The sequence below is a fragment of the Thamnophis sirtalis genome, unplaced genomic scaffold, assembly GCF_051295495.1.
Source record: "Thamnophis sirtalis isolate CommonGarterSnake01/CBP01778 unplaced genomic scaffold, rThaSir2_p1.2 scaffold_15, whole genome shotgun sequence".
In the NCBI taxonomy this organism is placed as follows: domain Eukaryota; kingdom Metazoa; phylum Chordata; class Lepidosauria; order Squamata; family Natricidae; genus Thamnophis; species Thamnophis sirtalis.
The window spans coordinates 20,017,729-20,044,478 of NW_028261395.1; the positions used below are offsets into that span (position 1 = coordinate 20,017,729).

Consider the following 26,750-nt stretch of genomic DNA (forward strand, 5'->3'; position numbering starts at 1 on the left):
GAAACTCTGCCCCCGCACATCCCGTTTTTCAGAAAAAAGCAGAGGGCTTGGGTAGCTTGCAAAGTGCTCCTGGGGGCTGGAGAAGGTAAAAACGAATGAAAAATGAGCCATTGTTTGCTCATTTTTGCCCCCTCAGCCCCCAGGAGCACTTTGCAGACCTCTCAAACTCTGTGCATGCCCTGCTTTTCACAAAAATGGGGGGGAGGGGGTGCAGAAAGTTTGAGAGGCCTACAGAGTGCAAAAACGTTTTTAAAAAATTATCTCTTCAAAATATTGGTGCGTCTTATACTCCGGTGCATCTTATAGTCTGAAAAATACGGCAATTAAACAGATAAACACATATACATATACATACGTAAATACATACATGAGGTGCATATATGTTTCTTAAATCAACCTTCCATAGAAAGATTAATACACTCAAATCCTTTGTTTGCCTTTGTATTTTGGGAGATCCTAGTTTATCCCACATGTTCAAGGTAAGCATTGGCCCAATATTACATTTCTACTCCTGTTGCTGTCATTAGCCCTTCTCTATCTCCTTTTTAGTGGGCTTTTCAGCTAAGAAAAAATTCTGGGAAGGAAAATATTTAAGGCTCTCCAAATCATAGCTCAGTTTGGAGGCCAGATGAAGTAATAATAATAACAACAATAAAAAGCCAAAAGGTCAGCTGGACACTGGATTTGCGGACGCAGTGCTTTAATGAAAAAGAGGGGTCTGGAAAAACATCCTAATTACCATTGAATGGGTGGGCGTCCCTGTCTAGGTGATTCTGAAGACCTTTCTTTTAGCTTTCCTACTAAAGAGCCAAGTTGGCAATGCTGAGGGCATTGATGGCAGGGGAGAACTTCGCATGTAGCTGTAAGGTTTCCATTTGGGCCTTTAACAATAACAATAGCACTTAAACTTATATACCACTTCACAGTGCTTTTACAGCCCTCTCTAAGCAGTTTACAGAGTCAGCACATTGCTGCCAACAATCTGGGTCCTCATTTTACCCACCTCGGAAGGATGGAAGGCTGAGTCAACCTTGAGCCAGGGAGGATCGAACTGCTGGCAGTTGGCAGATTCTAACCACTGTGCACCATGGAAGGAAGGAAGGAAGGAAGGAAGGAAGGAAGGAAGGAAGGAAGGAAGGAAGGAAGAAAGAAAGGAAGGAAGGAAGGAAGGGCAATAGCATTTACTTATATACCATATCATAGTGCTTTTACAGCCCTCTCTAAGCAGTTTACAGAGTCAGCATAATTGCCTCCAACAATCTGGGTCCTCATTTTATGCACCTCAGAAGGATGAAAGGCTGTCAACCTTACAGAGACATCACAGTTTCTTGTAAATGTATTATCACTTCCAGGCTAATTTTCAATGTATCGCTTGCAAAGTTCTCTTTCAATGCTTAATTAAATTATGGCAAGAATTGAGTTCCAGCAGAGTCTATGCTTCTGTATCAAAGACCCATCACCCAATTCTTCATATCTTTAAAGAGCATTAATAAAAGTCTGGGCAGAAGTCTTAAGGATTGCCATTTGCTAACAGGATGTTTTTCCCTGGCATTTAAGTACTGGAAAATATTTATGTAAAAGAAAGGAACTTGACACATATTAATTTAAACTGACCTTGTATGTGAATGGTGCAGAGTTGATTGATCCATGATGATAAATGATAAAAGCTATTGATTCAGAAATGCGAATGAAAGCAAAGTCAGATGCATTGTTACTCTTGCCAGAATGTTAAGAATTTCAGTTTCTTTAATCAGACTTATTAATAGCGCTTCTTCTTTCATAAATATTAACTATTTGGTTCACTAAATCATTTTGGCGCACAAATTTGATATCACAAACAATTTGTTCTGCATGGTTTATACATTTTGGTTAAATGGTTACAGGCTTCACTTTTTCTTATAATTCATAATTATGTATTTGATATTTCGATTGGATCAGAAGAAATGGGTCCGTCTTTCCAACCTTCCACAGAATTCCTTTGTGTGTGTGTGTGTGTGTGTATGTGTGTGTGTAAACAAAACAAGATGCAATACTAATAAAAATGGGAAAGGAAGGAGGGAAAGGAAAAGAAAGAAAAAGAAAAGGAAGAGGAAAGGAAATTCAAATAAGACGACATTAGTAACAATGGCTATTGGGTATCTTTGTATGCAACACAAATTAGTAGAAAGGAGAGAACAATTAAGCCTAAAAATATGCCAAGCCAGTAAATACCATCTGCTGCTGCTTTGGATAATAGTGTAAATAGAAAAAAAACATTGTTATTTATTTATCGCTTTTCATCCCAGATGGTACTTTCCATTGGCAAAAACGAGAACATGGCAAAACCTTCTTCCCGCATTTAGCCTTGCGACATATTTAGCAGCAAGAAGTGAATCAGCTAAGATGCGTTCAAATCTGCAAGTTGATTCCAAGAGTTGTGTCAATTGCAATTTGTCACTAGTATCAATTACTCTCCTTAGCTGACCTAATCTTGTGTGTGTGTGTGTGTGTGTGTGTGTGTGTGAGAGAGAGAGAGAGAGAGAGAGAGATATATTTTTATTCTAGTCTGTTATGGAAGTGTTTCCTCCTTGGTGTGGCACTTGAGTTCTGTTTTAATAAGGGCTGATGTTGAATTTGCTCGCTCCTTGACCTTCCAGAGCTTGCTCAGGGGTACCAAGATGGTCAGATGGAGGCCGAAAATGGACCTGAGGACCAGGATGCTTTAGGGACTTGCAGGCTGCTGCATCACATCACAGATGGAGATTATCCTCTATTGTCTCCTCGCTGCTCCATTTTCAGCCAAAGCCAGAGGTTTAACTTAGATCCCGAATCGGCTCCTTCTCCACCAAGTGCTCAGCTCTTCATGATGTAAGCTGCACCGACCTTTTCCATTTTCCTAGCGCAGATCGCCTTGTTTTCCTTTCAGGACAAAGCTGTCTTCTTCTGGAAACACTACTTTGGGGCAAAAGAAAAGCTCCCTTCTTCCTGGGACATTGGCATCTATGGGGGTGCCCCAGATTTGGTGAAGGGCCACAGCCTCTTCTCCCACGGCTGCAAAGCTTGATGAGATGCATCGTTCAAGCTACTCTGAGTTTTGCAGGAGGGATTCTGCTGCCTCAAAGTGACTGCTTGGGCCCTTATTTGGTAGCTTCAAAAACTTTTTTTTAATCAGCTAACAGTCAACAAGTTATGAATTCGTTTATTCAAGAGAGCAAATGGCCTCCAGGTTTTTAATAATAGCAAAACTAATAAGCTGTTCCACTGTAAACATTCTTTCAGTGTGGTTGATTTAGGGACAGTCCCCCTTACTGTAACCTTATAAGGCGAGTTACCATTGTGCCTCCAATTTTAAATCCCTGGAGGGCAACTCAGCGCAGGGTGAAAAAGGAGAACGGAGAACTTGAAGTTTCAGGCAAGGACATCTCCAATAATGGAAAAAGAGGGTGTCGGGAAGGTTTTCTTATTTTCATCTGTGAGATGTTGGGAGGACAGAAATCATACATTACAAAAGAACTGTTTATTTAAAATTAATAATCAACTCTAAGCCAAATATTTACACTTTTATTTGTGAATTTATAAACTATTTCACTGAGGAGACTTTTAGTCATGGGCAAAATCAGTAACTGCAGCCAAAAACAAGAATCTGCAATGATGCACCGTAAAGAAAGTGCAAAATATGATGATAGGTTTAGAACTTGCATCTCCCCCAGTCTTGCTAATCAAAGCCAAGGCCTATGTAGAGAAATCCTGGGGCCTCTTAAGTGCCCTCAGTGAGTCTTGTGAGAACCTTGTAGAGGCTCCAACTCCAGGATTCTCTCTGAGGCTGTTCCCTCCAGAAGAAAATCTTGAGCAGGGCCTGGTTCTAGCCTTTCGGGCAGAATCACCAGCCCAAAGGAAGCTCTCTGCTGATCATCCTACATTTTTTTTTTTTAGCAATAGCAGTAGACTTATATACTGCTTCATAGGGCTTTCAGCCCTCTCTAAGCGGTTTACAGAGAGTCAGCATATTGCCCCCAACAATCTGGGTCCTCATTTTACCCACCTCGGAAGGATGGAAGGCTGAGTCAACCCTGAGCCGGTGAGATTTGAACCGCTGAACTGCTGATCTAGCAGTAGCCTGCAGTGCTGCATTTAACCACTGCGCCACCTTGGCTCTTTGACAATTCCAGAACCTTTGGGTGTGGAGGAGCTTTTGAGCATTTCACATAAGCTGCCCAATCTGTGACCGGGGTGGCTATTCCTCAACTGACCGCCATCATTATGCCTTTAGCTGCAAAGTAATTCTTCCTTGAGTGATTGTATTTATCTGGTCCTGTGATAAAATCACCTGCTGGCTTCTAGAGATTATGTAGTTCTTCATGAAACAAGGGCAGGGCAGGTTCCCACCTCTGTAATTCTCCTTGGTCTCTTCTTCCCTCTTCTTTATTTTCCACCTCCCCATAACATCATAGCACTCTGGGGTAGCTGGAGGAGGCCCTTATTTGGTAGAAATAATACTCTAAATGGGTTTTTTTCATAATTTTTGAATGTCCCAGGCCAAGAAGCTCTTCCAGAGGCAGCTGTGAGGACAGCAAAGTGCCCCAGACCATGGTACAACTCACAAAGCACCTGCAAAACCTGAAGAGGAGAATCAGGAAATATGAAGAAAAGTTTGAGGAGGAGAAGCATTACCGGGTAAGAAGCTGAAAGGAGCAGCCAGATCCCTCACAAGAGATCAGAAGGACCGAGGGGCTGCTTCTAAAGGCGACAAGTGGGAGAAGACGTGGGCTTGGTGGGTCCCAGGCACTGTAGGGTGGCTTCAGCCATTCTTGATGTTCTCAAATGCTAAAGCAAATGAATTTTGGATTATCTGAGTACCTACTGTGGGAGATATGATTCATGCTTGTGTGTCAGCTCTCTCAGAGAGAGGCTATGAGTAACCTTATACTAAGCATCTGACTTCATGAAGCAATGATGTCATAAATGCCTAAGACTGAGTTATCTGCATATCTTACCACACCAAACAAAGCACTCAGCAACAACCAGCTACCAGCAAAACAACCAGCTACCAGCAAAATTAAGAAATAGCAGATTAACTATGGAGATGGGCAAAACCCCCAGTAATTAGTTTTCAGTCATTACAGAGGACCAAAGGGGAAAGTACATTCTGGCTGTATCGACCCATCTGGTAAAGTAAGACTACATGTTTTTGAACAGGGCTCGGGGGGAAAACACAGTTCATACTTCTGCTTAGTGTAGTATATTTAAACTAGGAAGAAAAAATACTTTAGCATTGATACTGCTAAAGGCTAATTGTGATTGGTCTCACTCCTGGCTGTGTACAAGATAAAACCATGCCAGATCATAAGCTGAGGATTACCTGTAGCTTTTTGGAGGTTTTCAAGAAAAGATTGGACAACCATTTATCCAGAATGGAATAAGGACTCCTGCCTGAGCAGGGGGTTGGACCAGAAAATCTCCAAGGTCCCTTCCAGTCCTAGGATTCTATGATTTTAGAATTTAGAAGATTTTAGGGTGATATGCAGGGACTCATATAAGAACTGTCTGTGCTGTGAGATGGGCAGCTACATAGATGGGATAAATAAATAAATGCAAGTGAGAGAGGAAAGAAAGGAAAGGAAAGTAGGGAGGGGAAGTAAGAGTAGGAAAGAGGGTAAGAAGGAGAAGAAGAGGAGGAGTGGGGAAAGGGAAGGAAAGAAGGAAAGAGGGAGGAGATGAGGAAAGGAGAAGGCAGAGAGGGGAGGTTGAGAAGATGGAAGGAGCAAGGTTGTTGCGAAAAAGGATGGAGATACGAGGTGGTAAGAAAGTGACCCCAACTGCAGTTTCTATATATGTAAGAAGATTGTGACAAATGTTAATACTTAATAGATATATGTTAATAGTATTTACAATAATGTATATTTGTGAATCTATATGAAAGGAAAAAATAAAATCTTATTTTAAAAAAAGGAAAGGAAAGGAAGGAAGGAAGGAAGGAAGGAAGGAAGGAAGGAAGGAAGAAAAAAAAGAAAGAAAGAGGAAGAAAAGTTTCTCTTTGATCCTATCATCAGCAAGCCAGGGCTCCTTGACAGGCCTTGCAGATGGCTCTAGCCCTTGACAAAGAAATGAATCTTCATCCAGCCTTTTTTCAACCCTTAGAATGACCAGATGGACCTCAGGTTCAGAACATTGGTCAGTCCAGTTGTGATCTGATCTAGCTCACCCTCCAATGTTACCTGGAAAGTTGATCGGGCATCTCTAGGCTAGAGAAGTTCTCAACCTGTGGTCTGCAGACCCCCCCTATGGACCCTCAATGTCATCACAAGGAGTCCACAAAGGGTTGAAGAAATGTTATGTTTAAATCTTGAGTTAAGCTTCGGGGATCCGTGGCCATGATCTCTGGCCACAAAAGATATTTAAAGTGGATGAAGAAAAGGTTGAGAACCACTGCTCTAGACAAATAATACCAAACTGTACCTTGGTGGGATTTCAGTATTGGTGTTGATCAGTGACGTGTGCTTTATGGCTGGTGAGGCAGTCCTCTCCCCCGGCACCCCACTGATTAAAGCACTTTCTTTCGCCCGCAGCAAAGGAAGCACTTTAATCAGTGGGGTGCATGCCGGGAGAGAGGAGAGAATGCTCAGGCTCTACAGGAGGAGGCGAGAGAACCATGTGCCTCATCTACATAAGGAATTTTTCGGCTTTTAACCCTTGCTTAACTCTGCTCAAGTGATCATAAAGATAAATGAGGCACGTGGTTCTCTCGCCTCCTCGTAGAGGTCACTTTTTTTAGAGGCTTTTTTAAACAGTTAAGCACTAAGCAGAGTCATCCACTGTGACTCTGGCAGCAACTACCTCAGCCTTTTTTCTTTTACATTTTTTTTCTTTTCATGATGACAGTGGTGAGGCCCTGCCTCCCCTGACTGCACGCCACTGGTGTTGATGAGAGTAACATTACAATCCACTTTCTGATAGTTGCCTTTTTCTTCCCTTTTCTGTGCAGCCTTCCCATGCTGACAAAATATCAAATCCCGAAGTAATGAAATGGATGAATGACCTGGCCAAAAGTCGTAAACAGCTAAAAGGTACGCACCATCACTGTGTCTAGCCTCCTTCTCACAGGACCAGAAGCTACTATCAGACTTCCAAATAGCATCCCCAGTAAACTAAGGGTCCAAGGCTAGAGATTCCTCAAAGTTCCAATGTATTAAGAGAGCCATGTTGGCACCTCTGGGAAACCCTGAATCTGAAAGCTTCCAGGTTTTCCCCACCCAGTTGAAAGTTCAAGTCCCTGCCCCAGCACCCGCATGTCCCTCACATGGTCCAATCAGTCACTGTCCCAAAAGAAGAGTCCTCCCAGTGATGCCCCTCCAAGTGCCGAGGCAGATGACCTTGACTCTGAGAAAGAATGTTGCTTTGACTACAAAGCAATGTAACCCAGCAACAAAGTACATGTTTTGCTTCGTGCTCCAGGAGATTCAGAGACCTTGGCTTGGTGATCACCTGGAAAAAGTTCTGCCACCTTCACTGCTGCTGTCAGATGACTACCGAGTAGAAAATAAAATTATGGGTGTACAGTGCCTACATCATATTATTCAAAATGTGCCAGCAGCTGTCCTCGGCCAATTTAACAGAGTTCAGGTTGTGTATCATGCTCATCTTTACAGCAGGGAGGCTCAACTTGTGCAGGTTGTGTTGCTGTGCACGCTGGTCACTGGTCGGGCTGCTAGTCTTGGAAAGAGCCCCACAGCAGTTGTCCCCTAAACCCCGACGTGTCACAGCCTCTGACAGAGTCCTCCAGCTGTTACTGACCCACATGGAAGCAGAGAGCCAGCTTTCTTTGCAGAGAATATATGCCAAGAGCCTGCCTGCCTTTGTTGAGAGGCTCGGCATCCGGATTGTTCATCATCTGAAGCGGCTGCAGTGAGTGATTGTGGGATATCTGGAAATCCCTGATGGACCAGAGGAAGCTGCTTGGATTGCAATGTTAGAAAGCTCCCATGCTTTATACAATCTCCTCTCCCAGCTTCCCACACTAGAATATGTGGCAGGCTTGACACCCACTGTAAAAAATGGCTTCCAAACCTGACAACTAAAGTGTTTACTCTTCAGCCTTACGGATGGGGAAAAGGACAGAATCATCCTGGGGCACTAATATACACCATCTCTCATATTGGAAGAAAAACCAGTTCAACTCTAACAGGGGCAGGGAGGCATTTGAAATCCTATGTGAAGGATTTCTGGGAGAACCTCTGTGCACCCAAACCTCAATTCACTCTAAAGGACCCCTGGAAAATGCTATATTTTCTCCCTGACCCACAGCCTTTCCGAGAGAGCGAGAGAGAGCGAGAGCGAGAGAGCGAGAGAGCGAGAGAGAAGAATGAAGTCCTCCTTACACTCACACTTTCTTGTAGATGTAACCAGCAAAGTTTGGTTTGGTGCAAAGCCAGCATTGTTGGTTTCTGTGGCTTTTCCAGGAACCTTAAATCCCAGCCCTTTCCTGGATCAGCCTAGCTCTCCACCGACAGAGCTACTGCAGAGCTAACGGATTCATTATGTGAATACTATTGGGCAGTGGGCTTTAGTAGGCAAGAACCAGACCAGCATAGCTGCAACAGCATTTATTGGCTCAAAATTGGAACTGAGGAACTGGGGCAAATGCCTGTGATTTATACTCTAGGCCCACAGGGCCTTAACCAATCATAGAACTAGAAAAAGCTGGCCCAAATATAAATGTTCTAAATTTCCCTCCAAAACAGTTGGGGTCATCTAAAGGTTAGTTTCACTTTAGCACAGTTAACACTTAGGGTCATCTAAAGGTTAGTTTCACTTTAGCACAGTTAACACAACTATATACATTCAATACATAACAGATACCTCTCAACCATCAATCCTACAATGCCAAGCTTGATCTTAGGATACCAAACTAGCTTTAGAAACTCTTATTTCCCTATTCAATATGTTCCAAGTATCAGATTTCCACCAAACGATAGGCGTCATAGACATTTTTGTGATAAAGTGCACTGGAAGCTGTCAGAGATCAAATCTGTTCCTTAAGATACTGTGTGCCAGAGGAGATGCAGTGTGACTTTTTAATGACATCTTTTTAAAACTTAAAAAGCTGAGTAATCTGATCCATACAATTACTGCCTCCGTTTGATTACAAGAGCCTGTGCAAAACAGATAAAGGGAGAGAATTAATGAGTAAAGCTGGAAGCTGAGTTGCTAAATTGGCTCTACTCTGCTGAGGTCACTGGGAGAAGGAGGTTGGGGGTGGGAAGGGCACCGGAATAGCCTTCAGGCAGGAATAATTACTTCCTTGCTTTGCCTAGTCTTGATCTGTACTTCCTTTCTGTTTGCTCCACACCAAAATTTTGTAAAAAAAAAAAAAAAAAAACCAAAATCACAGGATATTGCAACAGTTTATTTAGTGACCTTTCAAAAAAGGTGACTTACGACCATTTTTTCACACTTATGACTGTTGCAGCGTCCCCATGGTCACGTGACCATAATTCGGATGCTTGGCAACTGAATGATGTTTATGACGGTTGCAGTATCCTGGGGTTATGTGATCCCCTTTTACAAACTGAGAAGTTGTAGGTTGCAAGTGTTTGCTCAGTGGAGCAGGGGTGAAATTCAGCCAGTTCTGACAGGTTCTGGAGAACCAGTAGTGGAAATTTTGAGTAGTTTGGAGAGCCAGCAAATACCACCTCTGGCTGGCCCCAGAGTGGGGAGGGAATGGGGATCTTGCAGTATCCCCTGCCATGCCCACCAAGTCACACCCACAGAACCGGTAGTAAAAGAAATTGAATTTCACCACTGCAGTGGAGGTATTGTGTGGACTTTTCTCACAGAGCTGAAACTGAAAATGACAGAAGAGCAGAGCTTCCCCATCAGAAAGAACCAAAGGAGCTTTTATCCGGAGAGCCCCAGGGAGGCTGGGATGCTGGCTCCAGCAGATTCTCCCACTGCTCCTTCGGTGGAGGAAACCATGGAAGTGGTGAAGAAGCAACTGAAAGAGAAGCGACAGCAGCTTGGTCTCCCTGAGAACATCAAGGTACCCAGTTCTGGCTTACGATCTAGGTCTGCTAAACCAGCAAATCTCGTTTACCTGCTGACTTGCTTGACATCTGCCTGATGGCTTCTGTCTTGTCGTGTCACCTTCATGAGCTTCCTTCCACACTGATTTGCAGACGCTGTGTGTGTCCATGAGCTTCGCATGAGCGAAAAACCAAAGAGGTACAAATTACTTGGTACAAACATCTGTTCAGAAAACGGTGTATTAGTGGTCTACTAGGGTACAAATGTGTATTATTCTCCCCTGGTAACAAAGATGGCAGTTGTGATGTTTTACTACATCACAGCCCCATGTGCTCTACATGGGGCTGCCCTTAAAGAGTGTTCGGAGACTACAGTTGGTCCAGAATGCAGCCGCGCCAGCGATATTGGGTGTACCTGGATACACCCATGTTACACCCATCCTCCACGAGCTGCACTGGCTCCCTATTGGTCTCCGAACGGGCTTCAAGGTGCTAGTTATTACTTTTAAAGCCCTACATAGTTTAGGACCTGGCTATCTGAGAGACCGCCTCCTGCCACACACCTCCCAACGACCAACAAGATCTCACAGGTTGGGCCTCCTCTGGGTGCTGTCGGCTGGACAATGCCAGCTGGCAGCCCCTAGGGGGAGGGCCTTCTCTGTAGCTGCTCCGGCCCTGTAGAACGATCTACCTGTAGAGATCCGGACCCTTTCCACTCTCTTGGCCTTCCAAAAAGCCACTAAAACCTGGCTGTTCCGGCAGGCCTGGGACTGTTGATCATTGTCCAGCCCCACCCAGACAGAATGGATGGTGTGTTATTTTAAAAACTGTATTTTTATTCTTAATTTTTAACTTTTTATTTTATCTCTGTAAGCTGCCCAGAGTCCCACGGGATTGGGCGGCATACAAATTTATTAAATTTCAATTTCAATTTCAATTTACATCTGCACAATGGGCTTTAAATTATCGTCTTGTAGCCTGTTATCCAAAGGTGAGTTCTGGAAATTCTGAGGTTTAGGTTAGAAACTCTTCGGTTTCTGGTAGAAGCCATGATGAGGTCAATATCATGTTGCATGCTCTGCGTAAAGAGGTGAACATGTCACTTGTGGCATGGTACTACATAACATGTGACAGCACTGGCCCATCCTGTGGTGCTTTTCAAATCAGAGCCATGGCTGTAATCTGGAGCGGGTGAGGACATTGGAACTCAAAGAGTGAGCAAAAGTCTTCATCCTCAAGCCATTAACTGAGCTAGTTGTCTAGGTCAGGAGTCCCCAACTTCTGGGCTACTGCCCACTGCTGGACCGGAAGCTACCGTATTTTTCGGACTATAAGAAGCACCAGTGTATAAGACGCAGATTTTGAACAGGTAAGTAAGAAAAAAAGTTTTTGTTCTCCCTGGCCCTTCAGCAGGACTGGGGGAAGACAAAAACGCCCCCATTTTTGCAAGAAATTGGCAGAAAACAGCTGTTTTTCACAAAAATGGAGGCGTTTTTGCCTTTCCCCAGTCCTGCTGAAGCCTGCAGAGTGCTGTTGGGGGCTGGGGGAAGGCAAAAATGCCTCCATTTTTGTGAAAAACAGCCCATTTTTCACCCATTTTCTGCAAAAATTGGATGTGGGGGGGGGCTTCAGGAGGCCAAAAATGACTGTATTCAGTGTATAAGACACACCAACATTTCTATGCTCTTTTAGGGAGGAAAAGGTGCGCCTTATACACTGAAAAATATGGTATTTAAAACCAGGCCACCGAAGTGGCAGGGAAGCACATGTGCTCATCCTTACTTGTGCGAGTAGCAGGCAAGCGTGTGTGCACACAGTCCAATTCACAAGCAATGCCAGCCACTCACACGGAATCATCCCCTCTGCACCTTGCCAGCTCACAAAGCCAGAAAGGTTGGGGAACTCTGGTCTAAGTCACCCCCAACCTTCCTTTACTTCTTTGTGTAGTCCAGGGGCCCCCATCCCATGGTCCATGGAGAGGCACTGGCAGGGGAGGGCTGCTATAGTTTCGCCTGGGTTCGGGAGAACCCGTAGCTAATGTTATGGCCATTTTGGAGAACCTCCAAATCCCACCCCTGGCTGGCCCCGCCCACCATACCCCACCGCTGCCAGTCCATCACACCCTCCCAGGAGTCTCCATGTCGCCTGTTTTGGATGCAAGATAAGTGCAGAGCCCACACGGACGCCAAGGAGGGGGAAAATGGACCTCCCGGAAGGCCTCCAGAGTCCGGGGGAGGCAGTTTTTGTCCTCCCAGATACTCGAGGAACACCTCCGGAGCTTGGGGAAGATGAAAGCTCCATCCCCTGCTGTGATGCAGGAGGCTGACCAGGCCACACCCATCATGCCCACGGCCAGAGAGCCTGTTGCTGAAATTTTTGAAGCCCTGGGCACTGATCTGTGGCATGCCAGAAACCAGGCAGCACAAACAAGCGAAGCCCCATCCATGGGATACAGGCAGTACACAAAACCATGCTCCCTCTGGTCCATGGAAAAACCTTTCTCCACAAAACCGGTCCCTCGTACCCAAAAGTTTGGGGGGCGGCTGGTGTAGTCAATTCAAAAACCACCTTAGAAGCAGAAATGTAAATCTTCACATTTAACCTTGTAGGCGATTAAAATTACTTTCAGTTTAGATCAGGGGTGTCAATCTCATGATGACATGTCATCACACGACTTATTGCAACTCCCCCCCCCTTCATTAAAACTGGAGTGGGCATGGCCAGCATGCGACACATTTGGCCTACAGGCTGTGAGTTTGACACCGTTGGATTAGATCAATTTTTGGGGGTCTGTGACATATCCAAAGGTAATTGGCACCTGTGCACTTCTTAAGTCTGCCCAGTTCCATGAACCTAAAGGAATCCTGCAAAAAATATCCAGTCTGGTTCAAGGAGAAAATGAATCTTGTAGAACCAAAATTCAGAGCTCACTGCCAGCTGTGTAAAAATGCTGCTGAGTGAGATGCATTTCACAAGTAGGCGCCCAGTGGTTGGTCATAGTTATCATGAGTCAGCCAGCTTCAAAGCATCATCCAGATTCTGCAATAAAAAAAATTGCCACCTGTGATTTTTAAAAAACCAGGTGAGCTCATTCACATTATTTTATGCACCCATTTCCCTCCAGCAGATAACACTCAGTTGTTAATTTCTCTATAATCGTTCTTTTTTAATTAGGCTATGACAAAAAAGCAAATGGCTTTGGAAAAACTCAGTCTCCAGAAAAGCCTACTCTATTTTGAAAGCATTCATGGACGGCCTGTAAGTATTTCTTAGAAAGAGAGATAAAAAAATCAGTCTGAATTAGGTCCAGTACTTCAAGGAGCCTTCCACCATGTCATGTTTGATAGGTTCCTGAACAATATCTAGTTCTATCATAACTGTCTCTACCTCTATCTTCTATCTATCATATATTATTCTCCCTGTTGTCTATCTATCACAGTGTTTCTCAACCTTGGCAACTTGAAGATGCGAATGCTGGCTGGGGAATTCTGGGAGTTGAAGTCCAGGCATCTTCAAGTTGCCAAGGTTGAGAAACACTGATCTATCATCTCTATCATCTGTCAATCATCTATCTATCCCCGCCTTCTCATTTAATTATTTCCTATATCCATCTCTCACAATTTAGAAGCTATCCAGCCCCAGGTGACTGTGGGACACTTTCTGAAATTCATGAAAGCCATATGGATCTTGAGGGGGGTGCTAGTCCAGAGTGGGAGGGGCACAGCAACAGGGAAGGCACCCTTCCTTGATCCCAAAACACAAGAGTGTTTTATTCTGCTCAATCTCATCACATTCATGAAGACGCACCTTGTGTTTCACAAGTACAGGACCATTGCATATCAGTACATCCCCCCCCAACTGGTTTGTGCAGTTGATACATATATCCCATCACACTAATCAGGGGTACCAAACACATCAAGCAATAGGCCAGATTAAAGGGCTAGAAAACACTTAAATTAATTAATTAATTTAACAAATTAAAGCCAGCCTGAGCTTTCATTGGATGTCATATCTAAGTGCTTAGCCATTGCCACGTTCTGGAATTTTTCCTCCTTTAGTCAATAATCTGGGGTTTCCTGGTGGTCTCCGTCCAAGTCCTAACCAGTCACCTTATCTTTCAAGGTCAGCAAAGGTCAAGTAGAAACTGCCACTTGATGTGAAGAGACAGAACAACCCAGTCTGAAACAGTTGTCTCTTTTTCACCATCAAGACATACATTCACCACGATTCCCATCTTCCCCTTCCACCCACATCCTTCCATCCATACCTAAGTCCTCATATAGTTGTTGGTCTAGAAAGATGCTTCTCTTCCCACCAAGCAAACTAGAAGGGCTTTGAGATGTTGCAGGCAGATGCTGCTTCAAGGCCTCTTGTTCCTTGAAGCAGCTTTTGGAGCTTACATCCAAACCATTGTGCAATTAGCAAAAATAGAAAAGCAATTGGAGAAATTTTGGTGAATTTGACATACTTTTTCACCCGTTGCAAACCACATAAAGGCTGCTCTGGACTGTGTCTCACCTACAGGCCAAAGGCTTACATGGTTTCCCCCCATCCTTTATTAAAGTAGCTTAACTCTTCCTCTTATCTGTTTCTTGTCTACTGGATCTGAACTTATGGACTATGTTCTTCTGCAATACCATTTTGACCTTTTATGGGTTCTCTAGCACAGCTTGTTCCTCTATCAATACTTGGGCTTGTGTGTCTTAGTGCAACAACTCTCAATGCATATGTTGTATGTTCTCCACGGAAGATGGATTATAGTTGACAGTTGATAGTTGAGAAGGACATGCCAGTCTGGTTTGGGTCTGTGTCCCTTTGGTGTATGTTTACTGATAAGTTCATTTGTACATTAATATGCATATGTTTTCAAATACAAAAATGCATCTGAATATTTAAATATACTCTTACTGAATTTTCTCCCAATGTTTGTATATTTCCCTGCAAAATATGTTTTATAATCTGTGATACACCTTTCAGTTAAGAACTGTGCTGAACATTTAGAAATGTGAAAGATTTTGTGCATAGCTAGCATATGATTAGCACATTTGTTAGGGATATTAAATGTCTTGTGGAGCATTCAGTTTGAACCCTTTTTTGAGGCAGAGATCTGCCCACTCACCTCAATTCCAAGCCCATTTTTTTCTGCCTAGAACAGCCAGCTGGTACTCTGAGTATGCAATTTTTGTCAGAGAGGAGGACTTTTCTGGAAACCTCTTCCAACAGTTTTGAGGAGCTGCCATGAACTAAATCAAGCTGGCATCAATATATCATTCATCTTACTGGAGGCTCCGCCCTTGTAATAATACTTCTTTGATTCTCCCCTGAAATGTTGAAGTGGTACAGGATCATGTCCTAAGATTGCAGAGTATGGACAGCAAGGGATTTGCCCGGAATGACCAAGATCTGCCAGTCTTAACGTGGCACAACCAACATTTGGTTATAAATTTTTTTTTGCAGTTGCCAGAGGCAAAGATTAGGCAGGGAAAGTGAATTACAGTATGCCCGTTTGCTGCTAAGGAATGGTGAAGCAGCAGTCCAACTTCTGATTGGAAGTGATGCTTCTCTAACACAAGGTACTACAAATCACAAACTTATGTCTTATCTTTTTAAATTCTTGGAGGGAAAAAAATCATTGTGTGCAAGGGAAATATAGAGTCAGTTCTGATAAACTGTTTATTTTATCAAAGTGTAGAACAATATTAAAATTAGGACAAACGATATCCCGTCAGCACAGAAGTATGACTGTGTTTTGTGCCTCACATTCCTCATGTTGGAATTTAAAAATCCACATAGAGCAGGGGTGTCCAAACTTGGGAACTTTAAGACTTGTGGACTTCGACTCGACATGGCTGGCTGGGGAATTCTGGGAGTTGAAGTCGACAAATCTTAAAGTTCCCAAGTTTGGACACCCCTGACATAAAGACTTCCATTGACAGATTGTGACTTTTAAGAAGACATTTCAGGTGTTTCTTCAGAGCCAACCTTACTTTTTCTTTCTAGGTTAACCAGCAAGACAGGAGTTTGATGAAGCCTCTTTATGAAAGATACAGAATTATAAAGCAGCTTCTATCAGCACCTTCTTTGATTACAACTATTGTAAGTCTCGTGAGGATTGTGTGAAGAAATGCACCACATCAGATGATGTTTCTTGTAGGCTCTCTTCAGGTTGTGTGTTAGCTTTTGTTTTATGCATAAGGGTCTCGTCACTACATTTATTCTTCAGGAAATAAAATCCAGGGAACTTACTTGGACATACTTTCAAATAAGGCTGGATTGGGATCACTGGTTTGTAGTATCAAAGTAATCTCTGCCCAATTCTTAACCGTTATGGATAGTGCATGCTGTTGGTGACCGCTGGGGTGTAGATATAATTGTGGTTACTTGCATGGAGAAAGCCCATTGCTCAGTTATTCTTTCTTCTGAAAGAATTTCATTAAAGACAGTCAGAACTGAAGAAATTTCTTGGGTTTTCAAGGAAAAAGAACCCCAAGAAAGTCCATTTCCCTTTGGAAAAGCATCTTTGGGACATCCATTAAGGATAATTAGTCTCTGAGAACAACAAACATATATCTCAGAAAGTGTTAGACACGGTGCTAAAGTGTGATTTATTTACACTTCTAATAATGAGGACTAAGACTTTTCAGAAATGCCTGCAGCTTCTAACACAAGGAAAGCCTTAGGCAACCAACATTTCTAATACTTGAATAGAAACCAAGCCAGTCTGTTTATTCATATAATTTTTACCCTCTGGAATGAATGTTCTAGTCTCCTTCATATGAACGATGGGTGGGTAGGGAGTGAGGGACCCTGATAACTCTTGTTCCCTGTTCCAAGCAGGAGGAGGAAGATTCTGATGAAGAACCTCAGAGTAGTTCCACTAGGTACCTCTACGGGCCTCTTCAGGCACAGATGGATCACTCGGATGAGGAGAATGAACCCGCCTTAGTTTCACCTCGGGGTGAAAAGAAAATGATGAAACAGCCAGCCCTCATGTCCAATTTACATGAGGCCACCATGTGAGTGTCAACTTCCCCCTTGTTGAAATGACAATGCACCGGTTGGCATCGGGGATTTTGTTTGTTTATCAATCAAGCGTATTAAATGATAGGAAAGAATAGTGAAAAGAAGTGCCATCATTCACTTTGTTGATTGTGTTCAGAGTGATCATTAGGGCACAATACAAATCTGCACAATTGGTGTAAATTTTATTTATTTATTTTTAATTTGTCAACAAGTACAAGGAAACAAGTATGAAAACGCATGAAAATAAATGGATATAAATAAGCAAAACATAGCCATAAACACATAAAAAGAGTACATATAAATGGGGACAGTAGGAGAGGGATGCTGGGCACGCTGATGCACTTATGCATGCCGCCTTAAAGACCTCTTAAGAAATGTGTAAGGTCCAAGGTAGACAGCTGAAGGTCAAAGGAATGGGTGTTAGAGGAACTAACAACAGGATCAGGTAAGGGGTTCCAGACATTTACTACTCTATTGCTGAAATCGTTTTTCCTGCAGTCAAGATTAGAATGGATTACATTTAGTTTGTATCTATTGATAGTTCTTGTCTTATTGCAGTTGAAGTAAAAGTAGCCATTAACAGGTAGGACAGGACATTGGGGCAGATTATCTTGTGCACTAAGCTCAGATTGGAATGTAGATGGCGTAGTTCAAGATTATCCAGACCTAAAATTTCAAGCCTGGTGGTATGAGCAGTTGAGGAGTTGAGTACTCTTCTTGTAAAATACCTCTGATCCTTCTGTAATGTTTTATTGTCCGAAATGCAGTGTGGGTTCCAGGCAGGTGAACAGCATTCAAGGATAGGTCTGGCAAAGGTTTTGTATGCCTCTGAACTCATCTCCTCCTCCTACCAAGTAATCATAAATACACAACTCATTTTTTACACAGTTTTGAACTCACTAGGAACTAGATAGGCAATCTTTTCTAAGAAGCAGTTGGGTGCATCCATCTCAAGGAGCGTCTCCAGGGGCAGCCGATCATGCAACATTGCTTGTTTGGGACCCTGATTTGCTCAACCATCCATCCCCTTAGGAGTTTCCCAATCCTTCAGATCTTAAAATTCCAGTTCTTCTTTTGCAGGCCTGTCCTTCTGGATCATCTCAGAGAAACTAGAGCTGACAAGAAAAGGATAAGGAAAGTACTACGGGAATTTGAGGAAGAGTTCTTTAGACAAACAGGAAGGTGAGACAGCTGCGTGCATGTTGAATCTGAATCACGGATGGGCAGATCCTGATTTAAGCCGCTGTAATCCTCCCCCAAATAACGATTCACCACAGGAAGTTTGCAATGGGTTGGAAGAATCACTGCATTGGCTTGTTAGTATTTTCCAGGCTTGCGATAACCGAGAAAGGTATTAATGTTTTCTTCATTGAAACTGGGGTAGATTGCACCAGAGATGGGTTCCTACAGTACAGTTTGGTTCAGCCATATAGGTAGTAACTCCGGTGGACATGTGACCGTACCGGTTCTATCCTCGGCGGTGCCATCTTTATTTTTTGTTCTGCACATGCGCAGAACAATCTTCATTGAAAAAATGTAATTTTGCCCCCTTTTTTTAATGGTGTGCACATGCCAGTCCCATGCCATTTGTTGCAAAAATGGAGGTGTTTTTCCCTTCCCCCAGCCTCCAGAAGCACTCTGCAGGCTTCAGCAGGGCTGGGGGAACAGGAAAATGCCACACTTTTTGTGACAAATGGCCCATCTCTGGGACCTCTCTGGGACTGACATGCACACACCATTAAAAAAGGGGGGGGGATTATATTTTTTCAATTTTTGCCATTTTCCACCCATTTTTCACAAAAAAACAGGGGCATTTTTCCCTTTCCCCCCTATCCCTGCTGATGCCTGCAGAGTGTTTCTGGGGGCTGGGGAGGATCAAAACTTTTTTTCTTTCTAGGTAGTTTCCAGATGCTCCCTTAGCTCCGGTGAGGCTGGAGCCCCACACCCCTGTCAAAACTTTTTGCCACCGTTTCCGTGGGCATGGCTTGGTGAGGGGGAGGGTCATGTGACTGAGTGTGCATGAGTGACATCAAGTTGGCCATGCCCACTCAGTCACATGCCCCCCATTTAGCCACGCCCACCGAACCATTAGTAAAAATTGTTGAAACCCATCCCTGGATTGCACCTTTCGATTCCAGCCATTTTGATTCCTGAACAGTACAATGGCAGAAAGTAGCCATCTGCAAATGTGTGAAATAGGAAGAATGGTACTTCCAGTCCAGACATTTTTATCCTCAGAGCACATGAGCAACTGGTAGGAGAGCACTGAGGTCACAATGCAGACTTTGGAGATTGCCATTCTGCAGGATTATTTGCATGTCACTTACAACTTCGGCAATCTTCTGAAAAGAAGCTAGATGAAAAGAGCTTTGAAACCAACTCATTTGTTTCAAGTTCTACCCTACTTTTTGACCTGCAGGGGCCTCAGGTAGGAAAAAATAATAGAAAATGGTTGAAATACATAAATAATATGATATCATCAACCACCAACTCAAAAGATCTAATAGAAGAGGCAGTCTTGACTCCTCCTTAACTTTGCAGCAATAAGCAACATGCATGTGTGCTTGACAAATGGGCTTTGAAAATTGGGGGCATAAATAAGAAAGGATCCCCTTCCCAAATATAGTACCTAGAAAGCAGGGGTGGGTTTCAATTTTTTTTACTACTGGTTTGGTGGGCATGGCTAAATGGGGAGGCATGTGACTGAGTAGGTGTGGTCAACTTGATGTCGCTCACACTCACTCAGTCACATGACCCTCCCCCTCACCAAGCCATGCCCATGGAAACGGTGGCAAAAAGTTTTGACAGGGAGGGAGACTCCAACCTTGCTGGAACTAAGGGAGAGCCTGCAAACTACCCAGTAAGAAAAAAAGGTTTTGTCCTCCACCGCCCCCCAGGAACACTCTGCAGGCTTCAGCAGGGCTGGGGGAAGGGAAAAACACCACTGTTTTTTTGCAAAAAATGACCAAATCTCTGGCACTTCTCTGGGACTGACATGTGCACATCATTAAAAAAGGGGGGAAATGACATTTTTTCAATGAAGGTTGTTCTGCGCATGTGCAGAACAGAAAATAAAGATGGCAGTGTGGGGGATAGAACTGGTATGGTCACATGTCCACCAGCGTTACTACCTATCCGGCCAGTCTGTACCGTACCTGTAGGAACCCACCTCTGCTAGAAAGGATCATATCAAGTGGGTTCATGCCATTTATAACTAGAAGAGGTAGCTCTTTTGCAAAGTGTGGGTGACTCTGTTGACTCACCCCCAAAGAAATCATTTTCACTGGGCGCACCATGCTTAACATCAGTTCTTAGAGACATAACTTATTTTTCCACCATCATCTCTGGTGGGGGAGAAATTCACAAGAATTGTGAGCTTTGAGGATATTATCGGGGCAATGATGGCTTCCGTTACTTCTTTCCCCCCTCCCTTTTCTGAAGCTGATAATTCACCCCTCCCCCTTGAGGAGAGCAGGAAATAGAGGCTTGGCCAGGAATTGTCCACTTGTGGGTCTAGCTAACCCTCAACCCATCCCTTGTGATGATTTGCAGTTTTTATTAGCAATGTATACTCGCTGCCATTCAGGTCAGGGCCATCTATAACAGCATTATGGGCCCCCGAGCAAAGCAGTTTACTAGAGCCCCTACAACAACTACTCACAGAAATAAAAATACGAATGGTCAATAAAATTAAACATGTATTTGCATATACATATATTAGTATTAATTTAAAAGCAGTAAAATGTAATACATATGTTGCTGTATTTATATGATACAAGGTGCATTGAAGGGTTAACAGACACAGATCAGTATGGGGCCCTTATGCTCGTGGGGCCCATGGGCAAGTGCCCATCAGCCCAAGTGTTAAGACAGCCCTAAAGAAAAGCCCCAGAAGAGAAAGTGGAACTGTCTGCCTCACAGGATATCTATAGCCTTTTGGCTAAGACGCTGAGCTTGTTGATCAGAAAGGTCGGCAGTTCGAATCCCTAGTATAGGTCTCCTGCGTGAGCAGAGGGTTGGACAAGATGACCTTGAAGGTCCCTTCCAACTCTGTTACTGTTAATCTTGAGACCAATTTTTGCAAATAAACATCTAAATCTCCTGGGATTGGAGGGGTGGCAGATATTTCCTTGGTTGTAATTCAGATTTTGTTCACTCCCCTGCCCTCTCTCGACTCCTCTGGCTAAAGCAATGCATGATTGGTCTCCTGGTCGGAGGGACATTGTGAATTCTTGATGCTTTCTTTCTTGCTGAGGTCTGAATGCCCATTTTCTTGTTTTTCAGGATTCCGCAGAAGGAAGACCGGATCTCCGTTTCAGAGGAATATTTGCAGTACAAGCACATCAAGGCCAAACTCCGCCTCCTGGAGGTTCTCATCAGCAAACACGATGTCCCCAAAACCATCTGAAGCCAGTAAAACTTCCTGATGTGAGGAAAGAGAATGCCTGGCTCTTTCTGCCCAGTGATTTGCTTTTGCGCTTCCTTAAGGTGATAATGCTCAGGTGAGCACAGCAGAAAGGTCACGGAGCAGGCATGAGACTGCCCCAAAAAGGAGTGACTGGATGGAGGACAGGCTCTTTCCTGTGAATTCTCTCCTATTTCCAGAGTCTGTTTTCACCTGGACATTTGCCTGCTGCTGAGCTAAAGGGAAGCCCTATGCAATTTCAAGAAGGTGGCTTGGGAAGCTCTTGGGTCTCTGAAAGCTCTGCTGGAATGTATTTTGGATACTTGATTTCCAAACTATCTGGCCACCATCATTTGAACAACAATTCTCAAAACATTGGAAGGGAAAAGGAGTAAGGAAGATGAGCTGTTTCTTTGATCCGGGTTTCCCAGAGGGAAGCCCATGTGTTGTATACAGTTGAGCTTTGTTGGTATGTCCAAAATTATGAATTCTAGAAGGGCAAAACCTCATAATTATGAAATCCAAGTTCAATTAACCCTTCAAAACTAATTGCACAATCTCCCCTATGCCTGAGATATTCCAGCAATCTTACCAAGAACCACAAAATGACAAGTCTCTTGTGAGTTGTTTGCCCTTCCGGCATTGCAATCTCACGAGATTCGTAGATTCAGGGAGATTTTCCAAGATTCAGTAATCTTGTGAAAGGGCCAATTCAGGAATCTTGGTATCACCCACTGCCTGCCTCTCACCACTTTTTGGCAAGAATGCTATAATTCCACACAAGGAGCGACACCAAGCATTGACATCTGATGAAAGCTGTCACGATGTCCTACTCATCAGGATGTGATGAATAATGTAACATGGGTTAGTCACCCAAATTGCAATTGCAAATCAGAATACATGGTGCTAAAGTACAGAGTTCAGCTGTTGAGAATCTTCATCTTTTTCCATCTTCCTTTCTCTTTCCGGTAAACAAGAAGGCAGCATTTGGTGCTTTTGATGCAAAGACATGAGCAATGCTTAGTGAAATTCTCACAATAATTCTTACAAAAATGTTCAAGGGCCAGTAGGGAGCATTTGGGCTATGAGACCAGTTCTCAGTCCCCAGGACTAAATTATGCAATAATTTTTAAAAGGGTGGGTGAACTGTTGTTCTGTGCACATTGAAGGAATTTTTTGGGGGAAAATGCAGTTGTTTGCAGATTTCAGCTTGCTGTAGAGAGAATTTAGGGTGCGAAGTTGCTGCCAAAGCTGGATCAGTTTTGCGTTTATCCAGCTGAAGTGTTTATACTGCAATTTCCCTCTCTGTTATGGACATCAGCATATCTGCGTTCTGTGTTTTTACCACTTCTGCTTTTCTTAAATAGGGATTGGGTGGATTAGGACATAAAGCTTTTTGATGGGTTGTATTGAGAAGCCCAGCAATTGGAAAGTCATCTGTATGCATTTCCCCTGTCTTGCAGAGGCATATATTTTAGTTAAACCTTGGGTCAATTGATGTTCAAGAGATGTCTCCTTCCCAAAGTGGCCTTGTTCTGCTCTGCCACTCATGTACTCTGGGAAAGGTTCTGGATGCTGCAAAGACACGTAGAATGTTCAGTCCTGTGGCTGAAGTGATGGAGGCTGTGGAAGTGATGGAGAAGCCCTGAGAAGGGGAATGTTTTATTCAGACAGGGAGGGCATCATTTGGAAAATAGCTGGATGGGTTCTTGTACTCTTTCTTACTGAAGGAACAGGTTATCTTCTGAACTATTGACTCTGCAGGCAGCTAACGAGATTGGCCTAGTTTCCTGATTTTGCACGAAGTGTACAACTACCTTTAACTGAGTGATAGAGTTCTCTTTGGTTTGCATTGTGATGTCTACTAAGAGTGTACAAACATGGACTCATAGGGAAAATGCAGTGTCAAGTGGACCAATTTCTCTCTTGGACACTTCAACTCTGCTTTCTGACTTTATAAAATTGGTCTGAGCTTTATCATAGGAACCACTCTGCTGAAACAAAAATACTAGTTTATCCAGCCTTCATGATGACTTGGGGGTTTATGGGTGTCTAAAAATACATTTGCATTTGTGTGTGAGTTTAAGTGGGCATGTAGGTGTGCTGACTAATTCTCTTCCATCCCAGAGCCAGGATTTGGGAAAAACCATACCTCCCCATCTGTCCCACAAAACCAAGAAGGACCTATGCTCTTTTGGGTTTAAGCTGCCTATGGGAAGCTGGCAGGGGTTAAAGTTCCACCAGCCCCATCCACTCTATAAAAGTCCAGAGGGAATCTAATGCCATATGAAGGACTATACTGTGGATTCTCACCTGTTGTTTAGAACAGGGGTCACCAACCTTTCGGACTTCAGGGAACACTAAATTCATAATTTTAAATCCTGTGGATCACAAATATGAATTAGCGATGGGATGGGGTCCTTCAGGCACTTAGCTTGGCCGCCTGTTAGAGGAAAGAAGTGCCTGGGGTCATGATGTCTCTCTAAGCTCAGCTGTGTGACCACGTCCTGTTCCAAGTGCCAGGGCTCCATACAAGCAGGAAGGTTGGTGGGACTTTTAAAACAATCCCTGCAAGTTTGGAAGGTTCATCCCCTCCCCAGCTGTAGAAATCTCTTCCGTTTTATCATTGTGCATGCTGGCATGGAGGTTACTCCCTGTATAATTGGTAATCATTAAGTTATTGGCTACTTTTTAATGGCTCAGGGCCATCCTTTGATGTTAGTTTGGGAGAAGGTCATCCAGATATGGAAGGGTGAAGGGTGGAGGAGTTAACCGCTGTATTAAGCATGTTAGTGTGGCTATTTTAGATATGAATCCAAAGTTTCAGGTGAAGTTTGCTTGTGATACTTGTCTATCACCATCTTTCCCATTCTTGCATCTTGATGATGGGTCGCATTAAACTCCATCATCCCTAAAGCCTATGACAGTTGTAGACCAAGAATATTGAGAAGATACTTTTGTAGAGTATCTTTGGAAATTTAGACCTGTGCCTTAAAGTTTGACTTGGTACCCGTAACTAATTATAATCAACTAGAAAACAATGTGAACTAAAGGTATACATGATAGTCATATATAGTCTTCAATAAACGTGTCCCCTCCCTATCCCAGATATCTTCAGTTGCCCAAACTCCCCATCTTTGAGCAAGAATTCTTTGAGGAAACTCATATATGAAGACAAGAATGCCTTGTAAGAGCAGAACAAAAGTGCTAGTGCCCCATTATTTTAAAGTTCTTTTAAATTAGACATTGCCGTGCATCTTCTAGAACAAATCTCTCACCAGCGATGGTTGAAATTGGTTTAGTGGGTAAATATGCTTTGAGCTTGCTTTGCAAGAAAACAGATTTGAAAATGCAACAACATTGACTGTCTTATTGTTGGAAGCTCCCTCCTTCTTGGGGTGGTTTGTGACACGGGTATTGTCAGTTTTTCAGTACTTTAGATTGTAATATGGCTGAAAGCAACAGCAAGAGAAATTCACCCTCACAAGCTGTATGTTTCCAATCAGTGGCTGCAGAGCCTAAATCCTGCCGTGTGTTTATGTCAGTTGCTGGCTTTCCACACTCAGTGGGAAGATACTTTAATATGGTTGTTCTCACTTTCATTATCCTTCGTTGTGATTTTGGACCTTATTTCTCCATGCTTCTCTTTCTCCCAGTTGGGTTTGTCCATTTGTTTGTGTTTTCTGATTAATGTTGTGGTACTTGCTTTGCTCGTGAGCTCATGGGCTGCCACAGCCAACAGGATAATGTGCCCACTGATCACATCCAGAGTTCCTGGATAAAGTAACTTTCCCAAGGGAATACAAGAGCAAAACAACACAAATAATTGTTTAGCTGTATACTATTTCTGAAGTAAATGTTAACATGAGAAGTGATTTGGTGGGACTCTGCTTGATATATACAAATATCTGGAGCTTATTTATTTTAGGAGTAGAAAATATAAGTGTTTCACAGGTCAGAGTTACGTGCCTTCCCTTCTGAGAATAATGTACTTATGCATTAAGAAGCTAAAAAATAAATAAATGCAGCCCACACCGCAGTTTTCCTATCTCATATCTGTGAATGGGAAAAGAATATCTGTTCACCAAAGGAATGATTTTCCAGCTATGGAAAGGAACATACAACAGATACTGAGACAGTAGGAAAAGTTTAATAAAACTCCTTAATAAAAGGAGTTTAAAGTCCGTTGAAGAGTGGCAAGGTTGTGTGAGGCTCCCACGTGACAAAAAAGATGACCGTAGCAACTTTGTCCTTTCTGATCACTCTCAGCCCAAGACATTTTAATCAGATTAACGGGGATAAAACCAAACACTTCTCTCATTTTAATCTCTGTAGCATTTCTGTTTTGACCTTTCCATGCACCACCAAACACAAGGGATGAATTCAGAAGGACGCAAATTAATCAGGAAAAAGTTGTGGGCTAAAAAGGTGTGTTTAAGCAGAACTTTAGTGCAGAAATTAAGTAGTGAGAATCAATTTTGGCACAGTTTGACACAGTTTTTAAGAAGGAAGATTAGGCATTTACGGGGTGGGAGTGGGTGGGTGGGGGAGGAACCCTTAAACAGGAAAGAGTAGCCAATACATTTCAGGATAAGGAATTGTAAACTACCCCATCCTCTTCAAGAGAAACCTCCACGACTTGGTTGAAAGTCACCAAAACGAAACAAACTATTTGGTGGTCCATTCTAATCTTTATTTGTGTAGCACTTTTCTGTAGCACAATACTATAAAATGTTGCTTTTTATGATTACCAAAGCTTGTTTGAAAGCATGCACTTTGTAGGATCTTAATATTTCACATGTGATGATCGCCAAGGTACTCTGTTATAGTGATAATAGTTTATTGCATTATGATGTATGCAGATATTTAATCTTAAGTGTCATGGTTACGAATGGTGGATGGTTGGGTTTTCTAATTTGGTTTACTGTAGTCTAGAATAATATATACATGGCTGGTTCGTGCCAACTTGAGGTTACAAAGGAATAGATTTTATAAGCGAGTTATTCTCACAGCTTAAAATAGATCACTTCTATACGGAACATGACTGGGGTGGACAATCAGGAGGCATCCCAAGGAACACAGGTTTAATGTCAAGCAGATTCAAAGAAGACTCCAGGAAGAGAAGTGTACTGTCTTTAGCCTTCGGGGTTCATCTCTTTGTAACGATGACATGCAAAGGAGAGGCAGAGCCCTTGGTCTTATCATTCTGCTGCCCTAGACGAAGGAGGAGTCCCACAAGCAAAGAGAGATGTGGGAGAGGACAGGAGCAGGTGACATGTTCCTGTGTGGAGGGCAATGATTTCACAACATCAGAAATGGTGAGG

The 26,750-nt window shown here is 43.1% G+C and overlaps 1 protein-coding gene and 1 pseudogene across 3 annotated transcripts in view; both read left to right on the top strand.

Moving 5' to 3' along the window:
• The window catches only part of FAM13C (family with sequence similarity 13 member C), a 52,659-nt gene that overhangs the window by 22,906 nt on the left and 3,003 nt on the right, over positions 1-26,750 (top strand). The window contains exons 6-14 of one of the 3 annotated variants that reach the window (XM_087702267.1): positions 2,637-2,847; positions 4,515-4,653; positions 6,962-7,043; positions 9,813-10,015; positions 13,173-13,256; positions 15,999-16,094; positions 16,836-17,014; positions 18,102-18,203; positions 21,306-21,449. In XM_087702267.1, the coding sequence (XP_087558393.1) occupies positions 2,637-2,847; positions 4,515-4,653; positions 6,962-7,043; positions 9,813-10,015; positions 13,173-13,256; positions 15,999-16,094; positions 16,836-17,014; positions 18,102-18,203; positions 21,306-21,429 (1,220 nt within the window). In that variant the 3' untranslated portion in view covers positions 21,430-21,449. Of the gene's footprint in view, positions 1-2,636; positions 2,848-4,514; positions 4,654-6,961; positions 7,044-9,812; positions 10,016-13,172; positions 13,257-15,998; positions 16,095-16,835; positions 17,015-18,101; positions 18,204-21,305; positions 21,464-26,750 lie in introns of those variants that run through there. The other 2 variants (XM_087702270.1, XM_087702268.1) reach the window with 2 other exon arrangements.
• Positions 7,193-8,047, top strand: LOC148042517 (TELO2-interacting protein 2 pseudogene; annotated as a pseudogene).